We start from the raw sequence: 20,484 nt of genomic DNA on the forward strand, positions 1-20,484 counted from the left end.
GATCTCGTTCTGCGGTGCGTTTCGAATTAGTTCTAGTATAATAGGTCTACAGGACCGCATTCAAGTCGTATATCTCCTATGAAAGTGAAAGTTTACGCTTTTATGTACTCGCTGTCTTGAGATTAGAAGCAATGTTCGAAATACAAATTCCATAACAACATAACACTGTCTTATAAATCGTCAAAATAGAAACTATCACAAGAAAATACTTTGAACCAGAAACGAACTGTCAGATGACTAATTAAAATGTATAATTATTGTGTTAATATTATATTATTATAAATACATGATATTTATAACAAATTTAAGATGACTCGGTGGTGAGAACACGTGAATATTAAACGGAAATGTGGGGTTTTAGCCGCGTCAAGCATAACTGAACTATCACGTGCTTAATTTGCGTTTATATTTCAAGAAAAATAACGTGTCGATGTGAATTAGTCAAATGTGTGTCCATATTAATATATTCAAATATAAATCTTTTCTATAAATAAATTTTATAAACAAAATTTTAGCGTTTTTTGAAATGCAGAACTTCCTATAGGAGAGTATTAAATAAGCTTAATGATAAGGTATTACAAAACATTGAAATAATTAGCACACGACTTGTCCCTTACAAGCCCAAGATAAAGAAATATTTCTAGAACTTTCTTTGTAATTGAATTCAATTGTTAATCGTTTCAAGACATGTACATGTTAACGTAAGTAAATTATTTATTCAATCATTATTTTTCGTTCATTCATTGATTTGCTTTTAAAGAAAAAATGCGGATGTCGTTACGAGATGATGAAATATTCATATTATATTTATACAACGCAACGATTATATTTATGAAGTAGTCCCTGGTTGGACAGGCATCGATACTTCAAATACAAGTGTAACTATTTAAGTGTGTGATGTACGACGTAAATTTACGACAAAACACTTAAATGAATATGTTATATTGTTAATAAATTATTTATTAAAGAAATATCCCTAATTATTCGAATAAAAACAAAAGATAGTATCTGCCTATGAATGTACTTATTTATTATATCTTTATTAAATATTCCAGTTGCAATTACGTTACGTATTTTTATCGAGGAATTATTAACAGTTTCCACGAAAGCTACGCTTGTCGTAATCAAAGTGGACGCTGCGATTTAATTTGAACGCGTTTTTTCGAAATATTTTAAGAATTTCCTCACAAATAACTGTAATTACATGGACAGTGACGATTCACGTGTTTGATAATCAGTTTTTTTTTTAAGTAAATTAAACAAGCGGTTACATTGCATGTTCTTTATTTGTACGAATCATTTGACAAACGATATAGTTTTAAATATTATAATAAAGTGGACTAATGATAGATAAAATGATGAAAATGATAACAATAATACAATATATGTAAACTTAAATGGAATACATAACATAAATAATGAATAATCATACTGAAAATATTGGAATAAATGAAACAAATATAATAAATACGTAAACATAGAATGAGGCCTAATTTACAGCGGTGAGGCGGTAAAATAACTAAATACGAAATAATTATATACATTATTTACAATGTTATACAATAGACTAATAAAAATAGATAAGATAGCGCATGTGATGCAAAACAATGGAAACGACGATAAGTATTAGGACTAAGAAGACAAGACTAGGACTAGATCACATAATAAAACATAAATTACATCTTAGCAATAGTTACGTATATAAAATAAAATTTGTATAAAACAAAGTACACAAATACGGATACCGTATAGGGTGTGAAAAATATACTAACGTAGTATAACGCGAGACGAGAGGGATCATACAAATTCAGAACAAAGTTTATGGGAAAACAAAACAACAGTAACACTCATTACCATCCCTTACAAAGGGATTTCGTTCAATAAATACTCAATAAATATCCTTAACACTAACAATAAATAGCACAACGCTTTTTAAATCTTGTATCGTCGTTCGTATATATTATGAAGGATAAGGAGTCTAAAATTGATCCTTGCAAGACCCTTCACATCTTAATCTGTTTTAACGTGTCCAGAGTAAGCCAAGTTTTGGGCTTCGTCAATTGATCTTCCCCAACCATGACCACTGCTGGCATAATGCTCTTCATGATGCGGGTGTGCAACCACTTCGTAGCTAGTCTCATGGTGCTTACTGGCGAGGAGTTTCTTCAGGGCAATAATACCGGCAACGAGAAGAGAAACTTTGGCTAACAGGACGGCCTTGGCAGCAGCGAAGGCGATGATACCGAGGAACAGAGGAATCAAAGCCATAATCTTTAGCTTAGCAATAGCCAAAAGGGGAAGGAGCTGCTTGATCTTCTTCTTCTTGCCACGAGCTGTAAAAGTAAAAGAAAATGTTAAGAATAGAATATATAAATTAAAATAATTAATATTAGCATTGAATTCCTCAAAAGTATAAAACATGATCTTATTGTTGTTTAACAACAACAAATATGTAGGTATTATGGTCAATTATGTGAGTCATGTCTACCATAATATTCTTAGCTTTCTCGTGAAATCTAAACGAAAGTGACTCCATGCCATATAAATTCCTCAAATACTAGTTTTTGCGTCTCATTTATTTGTATAACCTACTAAATTATCGTCCTACATGATATAAATTAGTTGGTTTTCTATTGCAATTATAAAACCAGTTTAATATCGATCATTCATTCATCGCATTTGAATTCAGAGTTTGAACCAAGTGTATATACTTGTATATTCAAATGAGATCTTATCCGTTCCTTCGCGATTCTTTATCAGATTGATTCACTGAACATTTTATTTGAACAAAGTATAACATCGTAATTGTCCAATCGGACTGGCAGATCAACTTTCTTTAAAGAAGACAGCCTGGGAGTGGCTTGTTATGGGTCGATTTCTCGATGACTCGCCAAGAAACTGGTTTTCTCATGAAAGCTTGAACCAAGGACTTTGAACGGAAGCGTCTAATGACCGTAGGAGGAATGTACCACTTTCATGGCCTAGTCATGTGGAATCGTAAAAGTATGGTGATCACGTTGTCGGGAACGTGCTAGGTGTTGCAAATGCGAAAACGTTTGTGCCAATATTGTGAATGAAATATTGAACGAATCGCTTATGGAAGATATTAAATCAAATCTGATAGTCGCGTGAATTAGTATCGATTTTTTCGATTTTTTGTAAACATGAATGCAAGATTTAGGTTTACGGTATTTTTATACTTTATAAATTTTCCAACAAATACAAACGCTTGATGTTAATTTAGTTCAGTAGATTAGATAACACGTTCGTTATCACTGAACATAATTTGATTCGTATTAAATAAATATTTCATCTGATGTATAATCTCGATAGCTTTATCGAGCAAATCACGTTTAATGTTATGTATACATATTTTACCGTTAAGCGGAATGGAACCAGTTTACAAGTTCATGAATGGATTCTTAATGTTAGTGCCATGTGTGTATCTTTCGAATTCATCACCTGTATTTGATATGACACTTCCTTTATAGGTTACGTCTGTCAAAATGCTATATCTTTGAAGCTTATCATTATAAATTAAACCGAACAGTTCGTTTCGATAAATTAACACAAAATTAAATATTTAGATGAGTACTTTTTTGAGATTTTTTATTTTGAGTATTTGTTCTATAATTCGACGTCGGTTTATTTTTTAAACGGATAATTATTCAGTGTGAAAATATGATTTCACTAGCACGAAAATTACCATAAATTAGCATTAATTTGATTTGATTATAATATATTACTTAAGGAAGGAAAAATGTGATTTTTACCTCAAGTGACCTAAGTTTACCTAAGTGATTGTAAATAATATATAAATTAAGTTAAAAGTTACCGAGAAGTTATATATTAATCTTTTTATATTTATTTTATTCTAGATTTCTTTTTTACTGAATTTATATATAGTTAAGAAATATATAAATTTAAATACAATTTCTGACTGAACTATAAAACAAATAATGTGTTAATAATATACATATAAAATTTCATATATAAGAAATGTAGATAATTGTTTAGTAAAATGACGATCTCTTATTTTAATATCATTGTAATTAACAAATTTCGTATTGTATTTTTTTTAACATTACTTTCCAATTGCAATAAATTAATACATATTTAAACATTTATAACTTTGAAAACGCTATGAGATAAAATAAGATTTATAATTGTAAAGTGAAAGGAGAATGAAATTAATTAAATTATATTATGCCATTACTAATGTATATTGCATTAAACATACTTACTGAGCAATTACGATTCTGTGAGCATTTTCGCATCAAATATTTGTAAAGTCAACTTTTAACATATCTTTTGGCTTAATATTTATTGTATATTTTTCTTTTATCAATATAATAACTATTTTTATATTCGGTTGAAAAATTATTCATCAATAACTTTAATGAATAATCCATTTCAAATCAAGATAAAACTATATTGATTTTATTATAGTGCAAGTGAATCTGTGAAAGTAAAAGTGTTATCTTGGATGTGATATCAAATTATATCGACAATGAACCTTAGTGAGTCACGGCCTAATAATATCAACAGCGAATCTAGTGTTGACTGAAAATACTTCAATATTCTAAATACAAATTTGACATATTTAAAAAGCCTATATTTAATAATAAATAAAGATACGTTTTATTGTAATGTCAAATTGACATAACTAAACTAATTTAGAAAGAACTTATACTAGAAGATGCAGCATGTTTCGGAGATGGTTTTAGTATGTTATATGATTATGTAACTAATCGTTTCGCAATTTTAATTAAATTCCGGCCATTAAAATGACAAGTGTGCCTTTCATTTTCTTCTAATTAATAAATATGTAACAATATAAAGATTTTTTTTTGTAAACTCATAATTTAAATTCGTTTGAAATGGAATTTTAATTATTAATATATAATTATAATTATTATCTCTTTGTGTTTTCGATTTAAACGTAATTGTCAAAAACAGTTGAAAATCATGACAATAATATACGACATTTTTATTAAATATAATAAATATTTAATTACATTTTTTTATATTCAATTAGAAATATTCAAAACCGTTTCTTACTTGACCAAAAAACGGTCTTAGTTTTGCTCTATTTATTTAAAATTGGAAGACGAATACCGTGTTAATAAATCATTTATTTTTCTCCGCAACTCGACCTACATCCGTTTTGTTTTATTCTTTGTTCGTGCGGTAATTCTTTCTTTTATTCATTTTTAAATCTTTCATTTCATAATCTTTTTTTACTTTTATTACGTCATTCATACCGGCTTTATGTAATTCTCTGATCGCGTTTAAAAAACGAAAGTAACTGAAGTTTGATGCATTTAAATTTTTAGCGTGTTTAACACGTGTGATGTGACCGTGAATTGAAAGAAATGTTGCGTCATATTCAAATTTAGATGTGTCTCAATTTGATATTGGACTACCGATATTATCTTTCAAAATATAATTCAATTTTTTTTAATTTTTACGATCTCTTTTTAATTTAAATAACCATGCAAATATTCTATTGATTTAAAACATACCTTCTTCAAGAGAACGCTTCATGCCTTCAACAGCTGATGAGGGTAAGCGGAATTGGATCACATGGTTCTCCAGGAAGTCAGCCGCGGAGTCCACGAGCCGCGACTCCACTTGTGCCTCTCTGACCTTGGGTTCGTCAGCTAAGGGCTCGTAAGCCCGCGCGGACCTAGGCGATCCATTGCCTAAGAGGGTGACACCTTCAGCGAGATCCATCTCACGTGCCGACGACAGGTTCTCCACATATTTCAAAGCCTTCTCCTGCAAGCAAAAGCATACTTAGTAAGATCACTAACACATTACACAACACTTCCCACTCAATGTTCGACAACACACCTTGAGACACAAGGACACATCTCCTTCAACGCACTCCTTGACGACGCCAATGACGCTGCCAACTAGGCCGGGGTCGTTGGCATCTTTGTCCAGGGCTGGCATAGCCCGGGCCGCCGCCACGAGAAATAGGACAAATGTGATACGCCTCATGTTTATTCACCCCTTCGGAAAGCTAACACCAAGTGCTGCTACGCCGTATAGACCGACTGTTTTAAGCATCTCACCCCACTACTGGTAACCGGACGCATCAAAAGTGAACTTGATGGCGGTATTAAACTAGAGCGTACGAAATTGTTACACGCTTGTACGGTGGTGACGTGAACGGATTTTTGAATCGATCGATATATATTTTTTTAATCAATCGTGATACTTGCGTGAGATTACGGTTACAACTTTGAACGCATAATCACACATATGAAGTTACTACGAGTAATCTTGATAATAGGAAAAATGTTATATTTAATGAAATATTTAATATAAATAAAAAAAAAAAAATCTTAAAAAAACTTGAATTTAAAAACTTTTTAGATAATAATAATAATTGATATTAATATTGAGGTTTAATTAATTTTCACTCTCAATTTTCTTGAATTTTAATTATCTGTGCATCCGTATCTCGTTAATTTTAATAGAGAGTTAATTTTCTTTTTTCTCACGAAAATGAACAATGGTTTTTACACACACATACATCTTAATTAACGCATCCACGCTTTCCAAGCATTTTAAAACAAACAGTGATCTTGTATAAACATACTTATACAGGTAAACAATTATACTATATTTACTAAAATTATATTATAATTATTTAACCTATTTCATAATTTATAAGTATAGTACAAAGTTACAGTGCTGAACCGCAGATCTCTCCTTAAGCAACTTCCAGCACCATAAACCCGAGATGGGTTAAAGACTCAAATATGTGAAGGTACTGAAGGTTTTGAACGTGCGATGATCCTTAAAATACATGTGCCATATCCATTTAGCCGTCACGGCTCGGCATTTCAATCTGAATTGTTTTAATTATATCGAAATTTAACATAAACACCCATATCAATAAAAATAGAATAACAATTTAAATAAAGAATCATAAAAATATGTTGTGTTTGTAACACAATAGTTCACCCAATAGTAGTTAGTTATATTCATTCGTATTCAGTCAGTACTTGCAGCCAGTGTGTTTTATAGGCACGCAGACTTATTCAACCTTAAGCATCGTAATTAAAAGTCATTGAAAATTAGTGTAAAGTGATTAATGAAAACAATTAGTGAAGATTTAATTTGATAAGCTTTGATAGTCTTGGCGTAAACTCTACGCGCTCATTATCCGGTGTGAATCGTATTTTAAACGTCTGTTTACATAAAATATGTAGTTGATTCTACAATTCTACTAACAAATTGTTAAATTATCGCAATCGAATCGAAAGTTAATCGTTGCCGTTAAACAGTTTTTTTATTCCAGTCCACTCCACTAACACAACGACCTAGTTAGGGTTCGGATCAGGATTTCTTCGGGATCGTATCGCAATTGTTTTTATGAGAAATATAATCAAGAACGTTGCGTAAGTAGAAACGTCCCCCAATTCGCTAATTTTTGGTGAAAGGAGAAAATTGTAAACACAGCCAGTCATTAAGATAAATATATATTTAATTAAAATGATTGAAATTTCGACTAAGAAAGCGTTATATTTAAAACACTTTTTTACTTAAGTTCTAATATAAGTTTCATTTACCTTTGTTTATTAAATATTCTTGATCATAGTAATGTATAATTTTACTATAATCATTGTATCGAGTTTATAATACACAATATAGTGTTAAATTAGTATTGCGCGTTATTTTTTTGTTACGTTAACAAGGCTGTAAATTTCCCATTGCTGGGCTAAGGCCTCTTCTCCCTTTGAGAAGAAGGTTTGGGGCATATTCCAACACGCTGCTCCAATGCGGGTTGGTGGAACACACATGTGGCAGAATTTCGTTGAAATGAGACACATGCAGGTTTCCTCACGATGTTTTCCTTCACCGCCGAGCACGAGATGAATTATAAACACAAATTAAGCACATGCAAATTCATTGGTGCTTGCCTGGGTTTGAACCCGCAATCATCGGTTAAGATGCACGCGTTCTAACCACTGGGCCATCTCGCCTCTTGCGCGTTATGGTATGACTTAATTTATACTTTATTTAAAAATTGTTTTTTATTAAACATTACCGTAAATATTCTACATAAAATCCTTCTATATAATCCTCATATAATTTTCAAAACATCATTAATAAATTAGCTTGTCGTTCCAACTTCGTACGTGTAAAACTATATATACTTCCCCATTGCAACGCCACTTACTGGGTTCAGTTTAAACCATCCAGAAATCCATTCAACACACACTAAAACATTTACCAAAATCGGACCATCCAACAAGGAAGAGCTCATTGACATAAGTACAAAAGAATTATATATACTCGTATATAATATAATATATTTTATAAATGTATTTGTTTATAGGAAAACAAAATCATTTTCGTATATATATAAATCATATAGTTTGTGTTATCTTATTGATATTCTCATAGTATCAAGACTTTCAAGAAACACTACATTGTTTGAAATAATTGGTTCGACACGACGGAAAACTTAACAAGTTTCAATCTACTAGGATTTCTAACGAGAAGCACATTTGTATATGTAATTGTTATATATATCCTTTAAAGATACTGTTATATAACTTGATATATAAACATATATGTGAATCATGTAATTAACCGAAAACTTTTTTTACGTATATCATATATACTATATAAAAATTGAATTTAGAAATATTTTAAAATATATGTCTACGTTTAGTTTCTTTGAATTTAAAATTAAGTAAAGTAAAAAATAATTAAAAAGAAAATTTCAAAACTATATCTTTATCTGTGGATTCGTTGGTGGATAAAATTGTTGCTGAGTCTAACCGGTGTACGAGATAAATAAAAAAGCAAATTAGGCGAAAACAATGTAGTGATTTAGTTTTTAAGGTCCACGTATTCCACCCACTGAGCCATCGAGACTCCTGGCTTACTTTGTATTAAAAAATTTCTAAACGGATGACGCCGAGATGTTTATAGAACATGTCTATTTTATAATCTGCGAAAGTTTTCGACGTAAAATTTCACTTGTTTTTATAGATTTGAAATCTTAATTAATTTAATTAATTTTATAAAATATATATATATATCAATTTATTTTTGAGATTAAAATTATTCATTCGATCTGTCAACGAATAAGTTTTACTTCAAGTATCATTTATTAAGTAGTTACTTGACTTGCTGTTAGGGCGAGTAAGCCAGTGTGATTGCAGGCAAAAGGGGTATAACATCTTATTTCCCAATATTGGGTGGTTAATGGTTATGGATCGTGACCACTTACCATTAGGTGGCTCATTTTTATGACAGCCTACCATATAAAATAAAAATATACAGTATTAACGAAGACAAATTATGCGTAGTAATAGATTTATCGACGTTTAATTAACTCGTTGTTTCAGATCACAAAGTCCTGCGTTAAAATCCTGGGTCGACGCAATATTAGTCAGTTTTTAGTTATAATAAGCAAGCCCGACTTCGCACGGGTGCAATACTGCCACTAAATATACTACAGAATGTCTTACAACGTTCAGTTCTTCAGTCGTTAGACAATACAAACTTGTCCTTGCGTTTTAAATCTGTAATATCTACGAAAATCTTCATTTAAAATAAATGCTGCAAAGGACCGTATTGCATTTAATATATTATCTATAAGGATAAGGATTAATGGTGTATTGCTTAAAATCGCTTTAAAAATAAGCCATTATTTTTCGTAAAAAGTAAAGGATTAAAAGTGGTTGTTGTAGGCTATCCCTAAGAGAGACATATACCATTGCAGAATTTTTTGAAGACGTTTTTAAGGTGTACATTATTTTGTTCTATCTCTTAGGGTTCAGCCAGCGTTTGCAATGTAAGCGCAAAAAATGTGTTTATTTACGACATCACTTCAGAAACCTCTAAAATTATAAGTGTTTCTCTACTATATTGTGCATGTATTATACATATAAACCTTCCTCTTGAATCAACCTACATATCTATTAAAACCCGCATCAAAATCCGTTGCGTTATTTTAAAGATACACAGGGACAGACAGCGGTAAGCGGCTTTGTTTTATACTATGTCATGATAACATACAATACAATAAATTCTCAGAATCAGCCTGGAGTTAAGAAAGCAATGCTAAAACACGTAGAACCGTTGGATCAATCGACCTTGATACCACCCATCTAGTCGTCTGACCGTAATGTGGTGACAAATATTCAAACTTTCGCATTAATATTCATACTTGTTTCCTCCGGCAACTACGCCTGCGTTTGGAGGCGTAGGGCTGTGTACCCCTTACCCTTTTCCATACCTTACTTGATAGGTTTTGTACAAGTATGCGTCTACCGCCAAACAGCTAAATTTAGTATTGTTGTGTTCCAGTTGGAAGGGTGAGTTAGACATAACATCTTGGTTATAAATATTTAATATTGAATGCAGTACTGATGTCTAAGGGAAGTGATGACCACTTACTATCAGGTGCCCATCTGTAAGTCTGCCTACCAACATGATATAAAAAAATAACCTATGACACTTAAAGACGTAAAAGTGTAACAAATAAACAAACTCACTTTCGCATATATAAGTATATTATTAGCTAGGACTAGCTTCCGCCTGCGACAATACACGCATGTGTTACGTAGCCTATGTTTTAAGTTAGCGTATCAACTACGTATATTCCAAATTTCATACAAAGTCATATAGCCGTATGAGTAACAAAGATCCAAACATACAAACATCACATTTTACATTAACAGCCTGTAAATTTCCCACTGCTGGGCTAAGGCCTCCTCTTTTGAGGAGAACGTTTGGAGCATAATCTACCACGCTGCTCGAATGCGAGTTGGTGGACACATATGTGGCAGAATTTCGTTGAAATTAGACACATGCAGGCTTCCTCAAGTTTCCTTCACCGCCGAGCATGAGATGAATTATAAACACAAATTAAGCACATGAAAATTCAGTGGTGCCTGCCTGGGTTGGAACCCGCAATCATCGGTTAATATGCACGCGTTCTAACCACTGGGCCATCTCGGCTCAAAATATATTATACAAACATTAATTATTATTATTATTATACAAAAATTAGTAGAATTACAGTATGACCGAGATATTAAACCCCAATTTCATAATTTCTTAGCAAACATATTAATAGAAAGTATACTGATTTATTTCTACCCTTTGTAAGCCTAAAGATTTCAAGATAAGTTAAAGGTCGACTGTTAGATACATTCCATCACATAAACAAAAATATTCCTTCATCCAGATCTGTCTGTCAAACTGCTATATACGACAAAACTATTATTCATACGGTTTTAATCAGTGGACGGTGTTAGTGTTTAATGAGGATGGTTTTATTCATTAAAGGTTTTATGTAAAGTATAATAAATATTGTTAATGAAAGATAGCAAAAATCACACCGAACTCTACTGGCGTGGGCCGGATATACCATATAAACCCCTATATAAATAGAGTTATAGTTATGCACAGCTTTATAATAGCCGTGCTAACCGTATTTTAAAAGCTAGGTTATAGTATAGTTGAAAAGACTGTTTAGTATACTATAAACTAAATTTATAAATAAATAATCATGAGAAACATTATAAAACTTTCGTAATTATATCGTAAATTAAAATATTCACCCAGTATTTAGTCAGTACAATTAAATTACAGAATTCGATTACAATAATTATTTATTACTCGTAACTGCACAGAAACGATCGTTTCATTATTATAATAAAACTAACGTTTTTATATTATTTACCACACGAGCATTCTTTAAAAGTTTACCTGAAATTTACAACTGAACAAGTTTTAGGACGTTTTCTGGGATCTTGTTGTAAAAACGTTATAATTTGTTTTTGAGTTTGTTCATGATTATATATGTAGAAGACTTAAAGGAAAATGTCGTGAGAAAATATGCAAAATATGTTATCACATATAAATCCACTTCAAAGATATACTATGCCAATAATTAAACGTCTGAAAAGATAATAATCTCCCTTATAAGGGATTATATAAGAAGAAAAATATATATACTTTACGTATTATCTAATATTACTTAGTATGTTTTTATATATCTTTCCATTTCTTGCCGTATAAACACTAAGTCTTATAATTTAAAATCTTTTCTTTTTTTTATTATTTAGATAGGCTGACAGGAAAATGGGTCACCTGATGGTCACCACCGCCTATAAATATTGACGCTGTAAGAATTATTATGCGCCACCAATGTCCTTTTTGCATGTTACACCGGCTCACTCACCCTACAAAATGGAGCACACCAATACTAAGTGTTACTGTACGGTGGTACGGTTCAGTGGTCGGAACATCTGATTATTGGGCACCACCCAAATATATCAATTTCACCCAATTGTGACAAAACATAATATGTCATTTTCGAAACTAGAAGCTATCGTTTTGTGAAAGCCACATAAAAATCGGATTAGAAGTTTTTATGTAAATGCGGAATTTATAATACGATGATTAATTTAATATATAAAATCAATATGAAAGTATACTTCGTGTTTATTTTTAGCCTTATTTCGTTATAAAGGATAAACAATTACGTTTATAACTTTCCATTTATTGAAAACCGGTTTGAAAACGCAATATAAAAAATATTTTACTCAAATCTTACATACTTTTGTCTTGTTATATAAACATGAAGTGCTTATTTAAAAGGAAATGTTTAAAATCGTTTTATTGCATTGAGCGTTCTCCAATCTACATAAAGTTGTTTCGTATAACGTAAAAACCGAAGTCATCACCAAAATCTGATTTAAAAAAATATATACCGTCGTTAGTATTTTTAAGAATATTTAAATACAAGTATATATATAATCGAAACATTTGATAATAAACTATAATTATTAAAAAAATGTTTATATAAAATCATTTGTTTACATAAGATTTATTTATATTTAAAGGCGAGAGATCACCTTTCAGGAATAGCCATGATTTATGACTTGGATGCAATCGGATACCAAGATAAAACGTCAAAATCAATTGTATATTCAATTTACTTCTTCGAATATAATTAAAATCAGTGTTTACTCCAAAAATCAAATGAATAGTCTCAATGATCACCTTATATTACAAATGAATCGAAATTAACAAAAACTATCGTAGACGGAACAAAAGCGATTCGTCTTATTTGTGGTGCATTTACGACAACATAACATAACATAAGCAGCCTGTAAATTTCCCACTGCTGGGCTAAGGCCTCCTCTCCATTTGAGGAGAAGGTATGGAGCATATTCCACCACGCTGCTCCAATGCGGGTTGGTGGAATACACATGTGGCAGAATTTCGTTGAAATTAGACACATGCAGGTTTCCTCACGATGTTTTCCTTCACCGCCGAGCACGACATGATATATATATATATATGTATATATATATTTACATTTACTTTTAAGTGTATATATTAAAAGTAAAAAAATAAAAATAAAAATAGCTGCTCCACTCCGTGACGACTGCGTATAATGTTGGCAATTTCAAACATTGTCTATTCACAAATGAAATCTCATATTTATTAACGTTAATTGGTCAGGGTTATTACACAATACAGGCATATTACATTGTCAATGAAAAGGAAGACTCGCTGAAACGCCAAAATCGCAGTTTTGGAAATTAACGTTTACCAACTTAACTTTAAACCTCGTTTCCCAAAGTTACCATTCTGGCGCTTAAGTCTTTCTATCTTTCATCAATTTTATTGTCTATGAGTTACTACTGAATTTCTGAGTTTTACATTAAATTTAATCTTGTGACATGACGATTCAAAACTACTTCCAATATAGTATTTGATAAAGAATACTCTACTATTATTTTGGTTTCGAGCCTCGTTGAATTGTAATTTCGATTCGCTGGGCGTGAAAATGAACCAGTCAACTCACAAATCATTGTGATTAGTCTACGCACTTGAGTTTTTTAACCTCAATAAACTTAACTCATATTAGCGCGTCCTACCAGAAAAACTCCACCTTTATAATTTCAATATAATTCAAGACTCAACATATTCGTCCTCAAAAAAAAGTTATTTTTAAATGAACGAGAATCTTACCTCGATCTTAGAATTTAATTTAGTTTGATTCATTTTCATAACACTAACTATTTTATTATTGTGATTAATTTTATAAATTTTACTTGATGTTAATTTTTTTGCAACGTGTTATTAACGCCTGTAATGACGTAACACCTCGATTAGGGCATCCCGTTGAAATTGTTATCGTACGTACCTAGTGCTGTGTACCAATGTAACTTTCCCAATAAATAAATAAATTTATTCGTATATTCAAACCATATCAAAATCATTTTGTTCGCCTTTGTGATTCAGACATTATGCAAAATCAGGTGCGACTCGTTGAGTATTGGTGATGACCTCTATCGCTCAGAAATACTTTCCCGAGCACTCTCACTGTACGCATTTTTGCGCATGCGTGAATCGATTCCCAATATCAAAACGGTTATGCAAAAATAACATTTCAAATATTGACGTGAGTATATTTTTAATAATAACTAACCTATACATCGCAGTTATATAAGTTTACAATTTAAATACAAAATATTGATTATACAAAGTCGAGGACAGCGATATCCTTAAAATATTTGAAATCAGGCTAGCTAGGTATTCCAGCCTATTAGGATACATTTTACAAGGTATATTATTTTCCTACATAATTCTACTACATAAAGTGTTTTAAGAACGTAGTCTGTGCTTGATTCAGCATAGGTACGATTGCACGTCTGCCTCTACTTTAGGGTATAAACATATGAATACTGCTTAATATACAAACCGTATTTTATTTTATGTTCTATCTTCACTGTCAACATCACAATTAAAGTCCTTTCCAACAATGTTCATCCCTGACGGGATACATACATAGTTTATTACAAGAAACTAGTTGCCGTCCGCAGTTTCGCTCGCGTTTTAGTTGTCAGGTATTAGGCATAAAAGAGCTTCGGTCCTTCCTTGGAGTTCAAATTAGCTTCAAACTAAATTTTAATTCAATTTGTTTTAGCGGTTTGGCGGTGAAAGAGCAACAGACAGATTTGTAATATTAGTACAGATGTGTGTAACGAAAACATTCGTTGTTCATTATGCAATTACGCGTCAGACGAAGTAAGTTTAAAGTCAATATCGTCATTCGTACCCAAGGTACGCGAGACGAAAGTAACACTTACATACATGCGACATATTACAACATATATACAAACAGATCTAAAAACACATAAACTATAACATCGACATCAGGGAACATTTATTTGACGATGATAAGTGTTACGTGTGGATTCATTCTGTAAAAAAAACTGCATTTGAATTTAGAACTCGAATGAAAAATTTGTGATAAGGAATCGGCATTCACCCAATCATAGTCAATGTAAATTTATTATCGTATTATTATTTTGAACTGGCAACTGAGCAAATAGGCCACTTTATGTTCGGTCATCAATTGTTCTTTAAACATGACGGAAATTTAAAACACTCCATACAATATAACGCTGCAAGCCATTAGGTCTAAAATGTTATATCCTTTGAGCATATCATACGGCTTACTAATACTTCAAACCGGAACACAGTGCTCTAAGGAATGTTGATGTTAATACAATCGATGAGTTGGTGGTACCTACTCAGAACTACATTCTAGTAGACCCTAAGATCCTATAAGCTCTATGACCTGAGTTATATATAAACTATTTAGATGTCAGGTGAATTAAAATAGAGTATTACCGTGTAACTGGGAAAATAAATGTTAAGGAATGAAATCGTTTTGTTATAAAACTTATAGATTACTAGTTTCTGCGGCTTCGTCCACATTTGAGGGAGAAGTGCAGATTTTAGGCACATTTTTCCGGGATAAAAAGTAACCTATATACTATACGGCTAGAAACTATCTCTGTGCCAAATTCCATTTTGATCCTTACAGCCGCTCTGTTGATACATTTATAATATAAGTAAGATTATTTCCAGATAGGATAAAATAATCTCATAAATACTTAATTTCCTCTGTTCCTTAAATACATTATTAGATACGCTTAAATGCATATCTTGGATGTATTAGCCTACGTAAATTTTTATGATATAGCATACCGCGAACCTTTAAAAAGAACAAATGTCTTTTACGCGCCAAAACTGTTACCACAGACTAAAAATAACAATGAACGGCACAAATTCTTTACGAATAATGAGGTTACATCACGAAAGTAAGTCCATGGTCAACTTTTTTATAAAAAAAAGAAAGTTACGTACGGCATTATACGTGTAATGACATAGAACAGATTATAAAAGATTGGGCTATTGACTTTTTGGAGATAATACATCTTTTTTTATTATATCCACAATAATAGGTAGTTTTTTTTTTAATACTAATGTCGTTTATAAAGTAAAAGTAAACAGAAGTAGACTTTTGAGAAGATTCTGAGCTTATCGCAATGATGACTTGCCCCAATGGAACAGGCTTTGGTGGATTACATTGATACACATTTGAAAGGTCTTTCTCATCATTGTGTTTTCTCCGTTTTATTTTGCTACTTATTAATTATCATCATAATTTGTCATTTGTCAGTTTTCGACTGCGGCATTGCCTGTTTTAGGGGACGATCGTAGGTTTTGGGCATAAAAAGTAGCCTATGTCCTTCTTTGAGGTCCAAGCTTCTTACCAATTAATGGTTCACTGATTTAGTACTGAAAGCTTGATAAACAGACATACTTTCAGACATACTTCCGCATTTGTAATATTAGTATAAATTATTCCTGTTTCGAGTTGGGGCTGTATGCATTTTGCATGGAATGGATCTTGCAGACATATTTGCAAGCTTTGTCTGACCTTCCTTCTTGGTAATAATAAAGAAGAATCGGGTCTTTTTACCATAACAGCAAATTAACTAATGAGTTTGATTAATGTATGATCTTAATAAATCATCGTTTGAATTTAAAGTGGCTATTTTCTGATATATGGCAAAAACCCTTCCTTTTTGATAATGGTTTTTGAATAAGCGACACGATCTTGCTTAGTACGCAATAGAAATACTGAATAAAAAAGTTATATAATTACAAAAATGAAAAGTATATCTTACTGCTACTTATTACTTATGATTTATATTCATACATGTTCCTCAAAGAGTTCTTAAATTCAATTTATAAAAACAATGTTCGATTTTTTTAAATTTATTTATATAATTCTATTTTTAAATAGTAAATAAAACTATTATATCAATCCTGATTAAAGGGTTAATCTTTCTTATTTTACCCTCGTTTAGCTATACCAACCAGGGCCGGACCGTAAGTTTAGGGGTACCTGGGCTAACACTACTTAGGGGTCCACCTAAGACGTATCTGAACGTAGACTTCAATTAAATTAATTGAATGGGATTGCAGGTTGCAGGACTCGCTGCAAACCATACGATCTGTTTAATTTAATAAAGTTATGAATTATTTCGCATTACCGTCTATTTTTGACTTTGACTTGACTTAGCTGGGGCCCCCTTCAATCCACGAGGCCCTGGGCTGAAGCGCAAAAAGCCATATGGTAGATCCGGCCCTGATACCAACCTAGGAACAGATTGAAATATTTAAAGAAAAAATTGTATGCAGCCAATAAAAATTGGAGTAATATAACACATCTGTAAATTTTTCGTCTCTTTTGTTTTTATGTCCAATCACATCATAGAACTTTCTCATTCTGATGTATTTTATCTATTTTAATTTCAAAGAAGCCCTTTTTGTCGGCTTGTAATCATTCGAAACGTTTCTCGTGAAGGAATCCCTTTGTTTAGTCGTCGACTTTCTAACGTGAGGGTCAAGGACCTTATATTGCTCTCAAAAATCGTGTAATTGTGATACAGATATATCTCTAGTAACGAGATAGTAATTTTTTACGTAATCTTGATTGAATTAAGTTTCAAATACCAGGCTGGTATTTAGAATTTTGCCAGCAAGAACCCGATATCGGGGTCTCAGGACCTCGGAACTTGGAGAGTTATAAGCTATCTACCAGACTAGCAAGAGCTTGCGACTGCTAATCATTTCTCGTATTGAATTTGAGATAGATTGCATTAAATCTTAAATCTTTGTAGTTGTTGTTGTATTTAATATGACTAACTCAAGTTTGAAACTGCGATACAGCAAAACAATGTATTGCTACTTGATCGTCGAATAGCCGAGGGGTGATGGTATAATGCAATCATGAAGACAGGTCACTCCAAGTTGAGTGGCTAGATCTATACTGTTAACTCAACCTGCTAAAGGTTGAGTTATAGTCCTGACAAAATTGTCTTTTCACAGCAGTCAATGTTTGAATGGAATAAAAAAAATAAAATTTGAAAATAGAATAAGAAAGAATCATGCGCCATCTTTTGAATTAGTGATATTAAATTTTGATTTGTGATGATGAATGAATGAATAATATCTAATACATTAAGTACATTATTTAATATATCACAGAACTGATGATTCAACTTAATAAGTTGTCATGTCACTGGTGCCTGAAATTAAATTGGCTCACTCAAAACTTGGAGCCAAGATGGTCCAATGGCTATAACAGTTGAATTTCAATCTAAGATTAAAATTGAACTGAATAAAAAAAAAACAAATCTTAATTTCTGTTTATGATTTGTCTCGTATTGTTGGAGGCAAATAGCGCAAAAAATATAGTTGGAACATCTGTCACATGTATCCAATATCCAATCAATCCGCATTTGCATAGATTTGAGAGAACCTCTGTGACCTCATAGCTCAGCAATGGGACCGTAACAGTTTGTTACTTTTTACTTTACTTACTTCAAGCAATGCAAAGCAATAGAAGTATCATTGTTTGGACGCAAAACAACGTCTCATTTAATCGTAAACACTGTGGTAAGATTACCACATACAGTGATTATTTTTCGAATGTGTGAAAACGCAGAAGTTTTCATTTCTTATATTTCAACTAAATGAAATCCTATGGTCGGATTAATAGTCAAACAAACCACTAACTATACTGTTATGTTCTTACACGCCTCGTTAGTTTAGTGACCAGTTTATAAGACCGCTGAAAACGAGGTCCTGAGTTCGAACCTTGAGTCAAGCCATATAAAACCTATTTGGTTTTTCCGTCGAAATATTCGTCCAGTACTTAAATATTTTTCAGTTTTGTAGGTATTACTATCCCATCGGATTATTAGAGTGAACCTGTGCACTTAGCTTGGCTCAGAAAGATACTTAGATTGATCATCATCACAATATTTTTACAATATATATTTTTACAATAAGGACAATTTTAAAGAATTAGTATAATTTGGAACCATTGAAGGGAGTTAATACTTTCATTTAAACTATAATTTATAACCATAACATGACGCTTCGGAAATATTTATGACTGTAATTACTATTTGACCATAAAAACCTCAAAGCTTTCTCTCTTGGTTCAAAAACCCTAATATCAGCCAACCAGACTTCAAATGTATTAAAATACCACATGGCTTGTTTACAATAAATTGTCGGCCTTGTTGGTCTGGTGGCCGAATATAAGGCCGCAAATCCCGAATTCTTGGGTTCAAACCTAAGGTCGGGCCAGTAAAAAGTTATCGGGCTTTCTTGGAAACTGGACATTGGAATGGTGTACGACTATGCCTCGGAAAGCACGTAAAGCTATTTGCTCTGCACCACGGTCGCATCGGATTATGAGAATGAGTGAATAGAGTGTGCATCTGTGTTTGTGCACACACAAGTGCACTAATATATATCTTGCATAGTCGGCTGGTCTCGTTTGAGATTGCACATGGCCGAAATCGGTCAGGACGACATATGATAAAACATTTGTCTGTCTCGATGGTTTTGTAGCTAGCTTATATAATGGCTGTACAGTATGGGTAACAACGTGGTAGTATATGCCTTGAAATGTACAGAAAATCGTAGACCATGCATTTGATCTCATCGATCAAATCAAATCGTGATTTTAGAAGATAATGGCGTAAAAGGGAGTGTATATTTTTAGTGCAAACGACAGTCATTCCTTCCGAAGGATATTATCAACTGGTATCTAATGATACATCACCTCCTTTTGACGACCTCCTTGGTCAAGTAGTGTGTACACCGGTTTTCATGGGTACGCTACTCTGAGGTCCCGGGTTCGATTCCCGGCCGAGTCGATGTAGAAAAATTTCATTAATTTTCTATGTTGTCTTGGGTCTGGGTGTTTGTGGTACCGTCGTTACTTCTGATTTTCCATAACACAAGTGCTTTAGCTGCTTACATTGGGATCAGAGTAATGTATGTGATGTTGTTCAATATTTATTATTTATTTATTATCACCACCTGTACTAATACGACATAATACTAACAGTACCCACTGCAGGCCTCACGACTCTTTAATCATACATACATATATATTTATTTCAAATTACTCGTTATAGTATCAAAACGACTTAACACAAATAACAAATGATAAAAACAGTATTTATTTCATGAAATTGCTGTATCATTATACTATCACGCTTATTTTGATACTTTCAATTTTTAACACTTACACGTTAAAGTGTTTAC

The 20,484-nt window shown here is 32.1% G+C and overlaps 1 protein-coding gene across 1 annotated transcript; it reads right to left on the reverse strand.

Moving 5' to 3' along the window:
* Positions 1-1,428: 1,428 nt before the first annotated feature.
* Positions 1,429-6,049, reverse strand: LOC113398080 (uncharacterized). The gene is made up of 3 exons (XM_026636661.2): positions 5,857-6,049; positions 5,526-5,781; positions 1,429-2,333 (listed from the first exon to the last, which is right to left on the reverse strand). Exons 1-3 carry the CDS (start codon positions 6,004-6,006, stop codon positions 2,011-2,013), a joined length of 729 nt encoding a protein of 242 aa, XP_026492446.1. The 5' UTR covers positions 6,007-6,049; the 3' UTR covers positions 1,429-2,010.
* Positions 6,050-20,484: the final 14,435 nt, after the last annotated feature.

The sequence above is a fragment of the Vanessa tameamea genome, chromosome 24 (assembly GCF_037043105.1).
Source record: "Vanessa tameamea isolate UH-Manoa-2023 chromosome 24, ilVanTame1 primary haplotype, whole genome shotgun sequence".
Lineage (NCBI taxonomy): Eukaryota > Metazoa > Arthropoda > Insecta > Lepidoptera > Nymphalidae > Vanessa > Vanessa tameamea.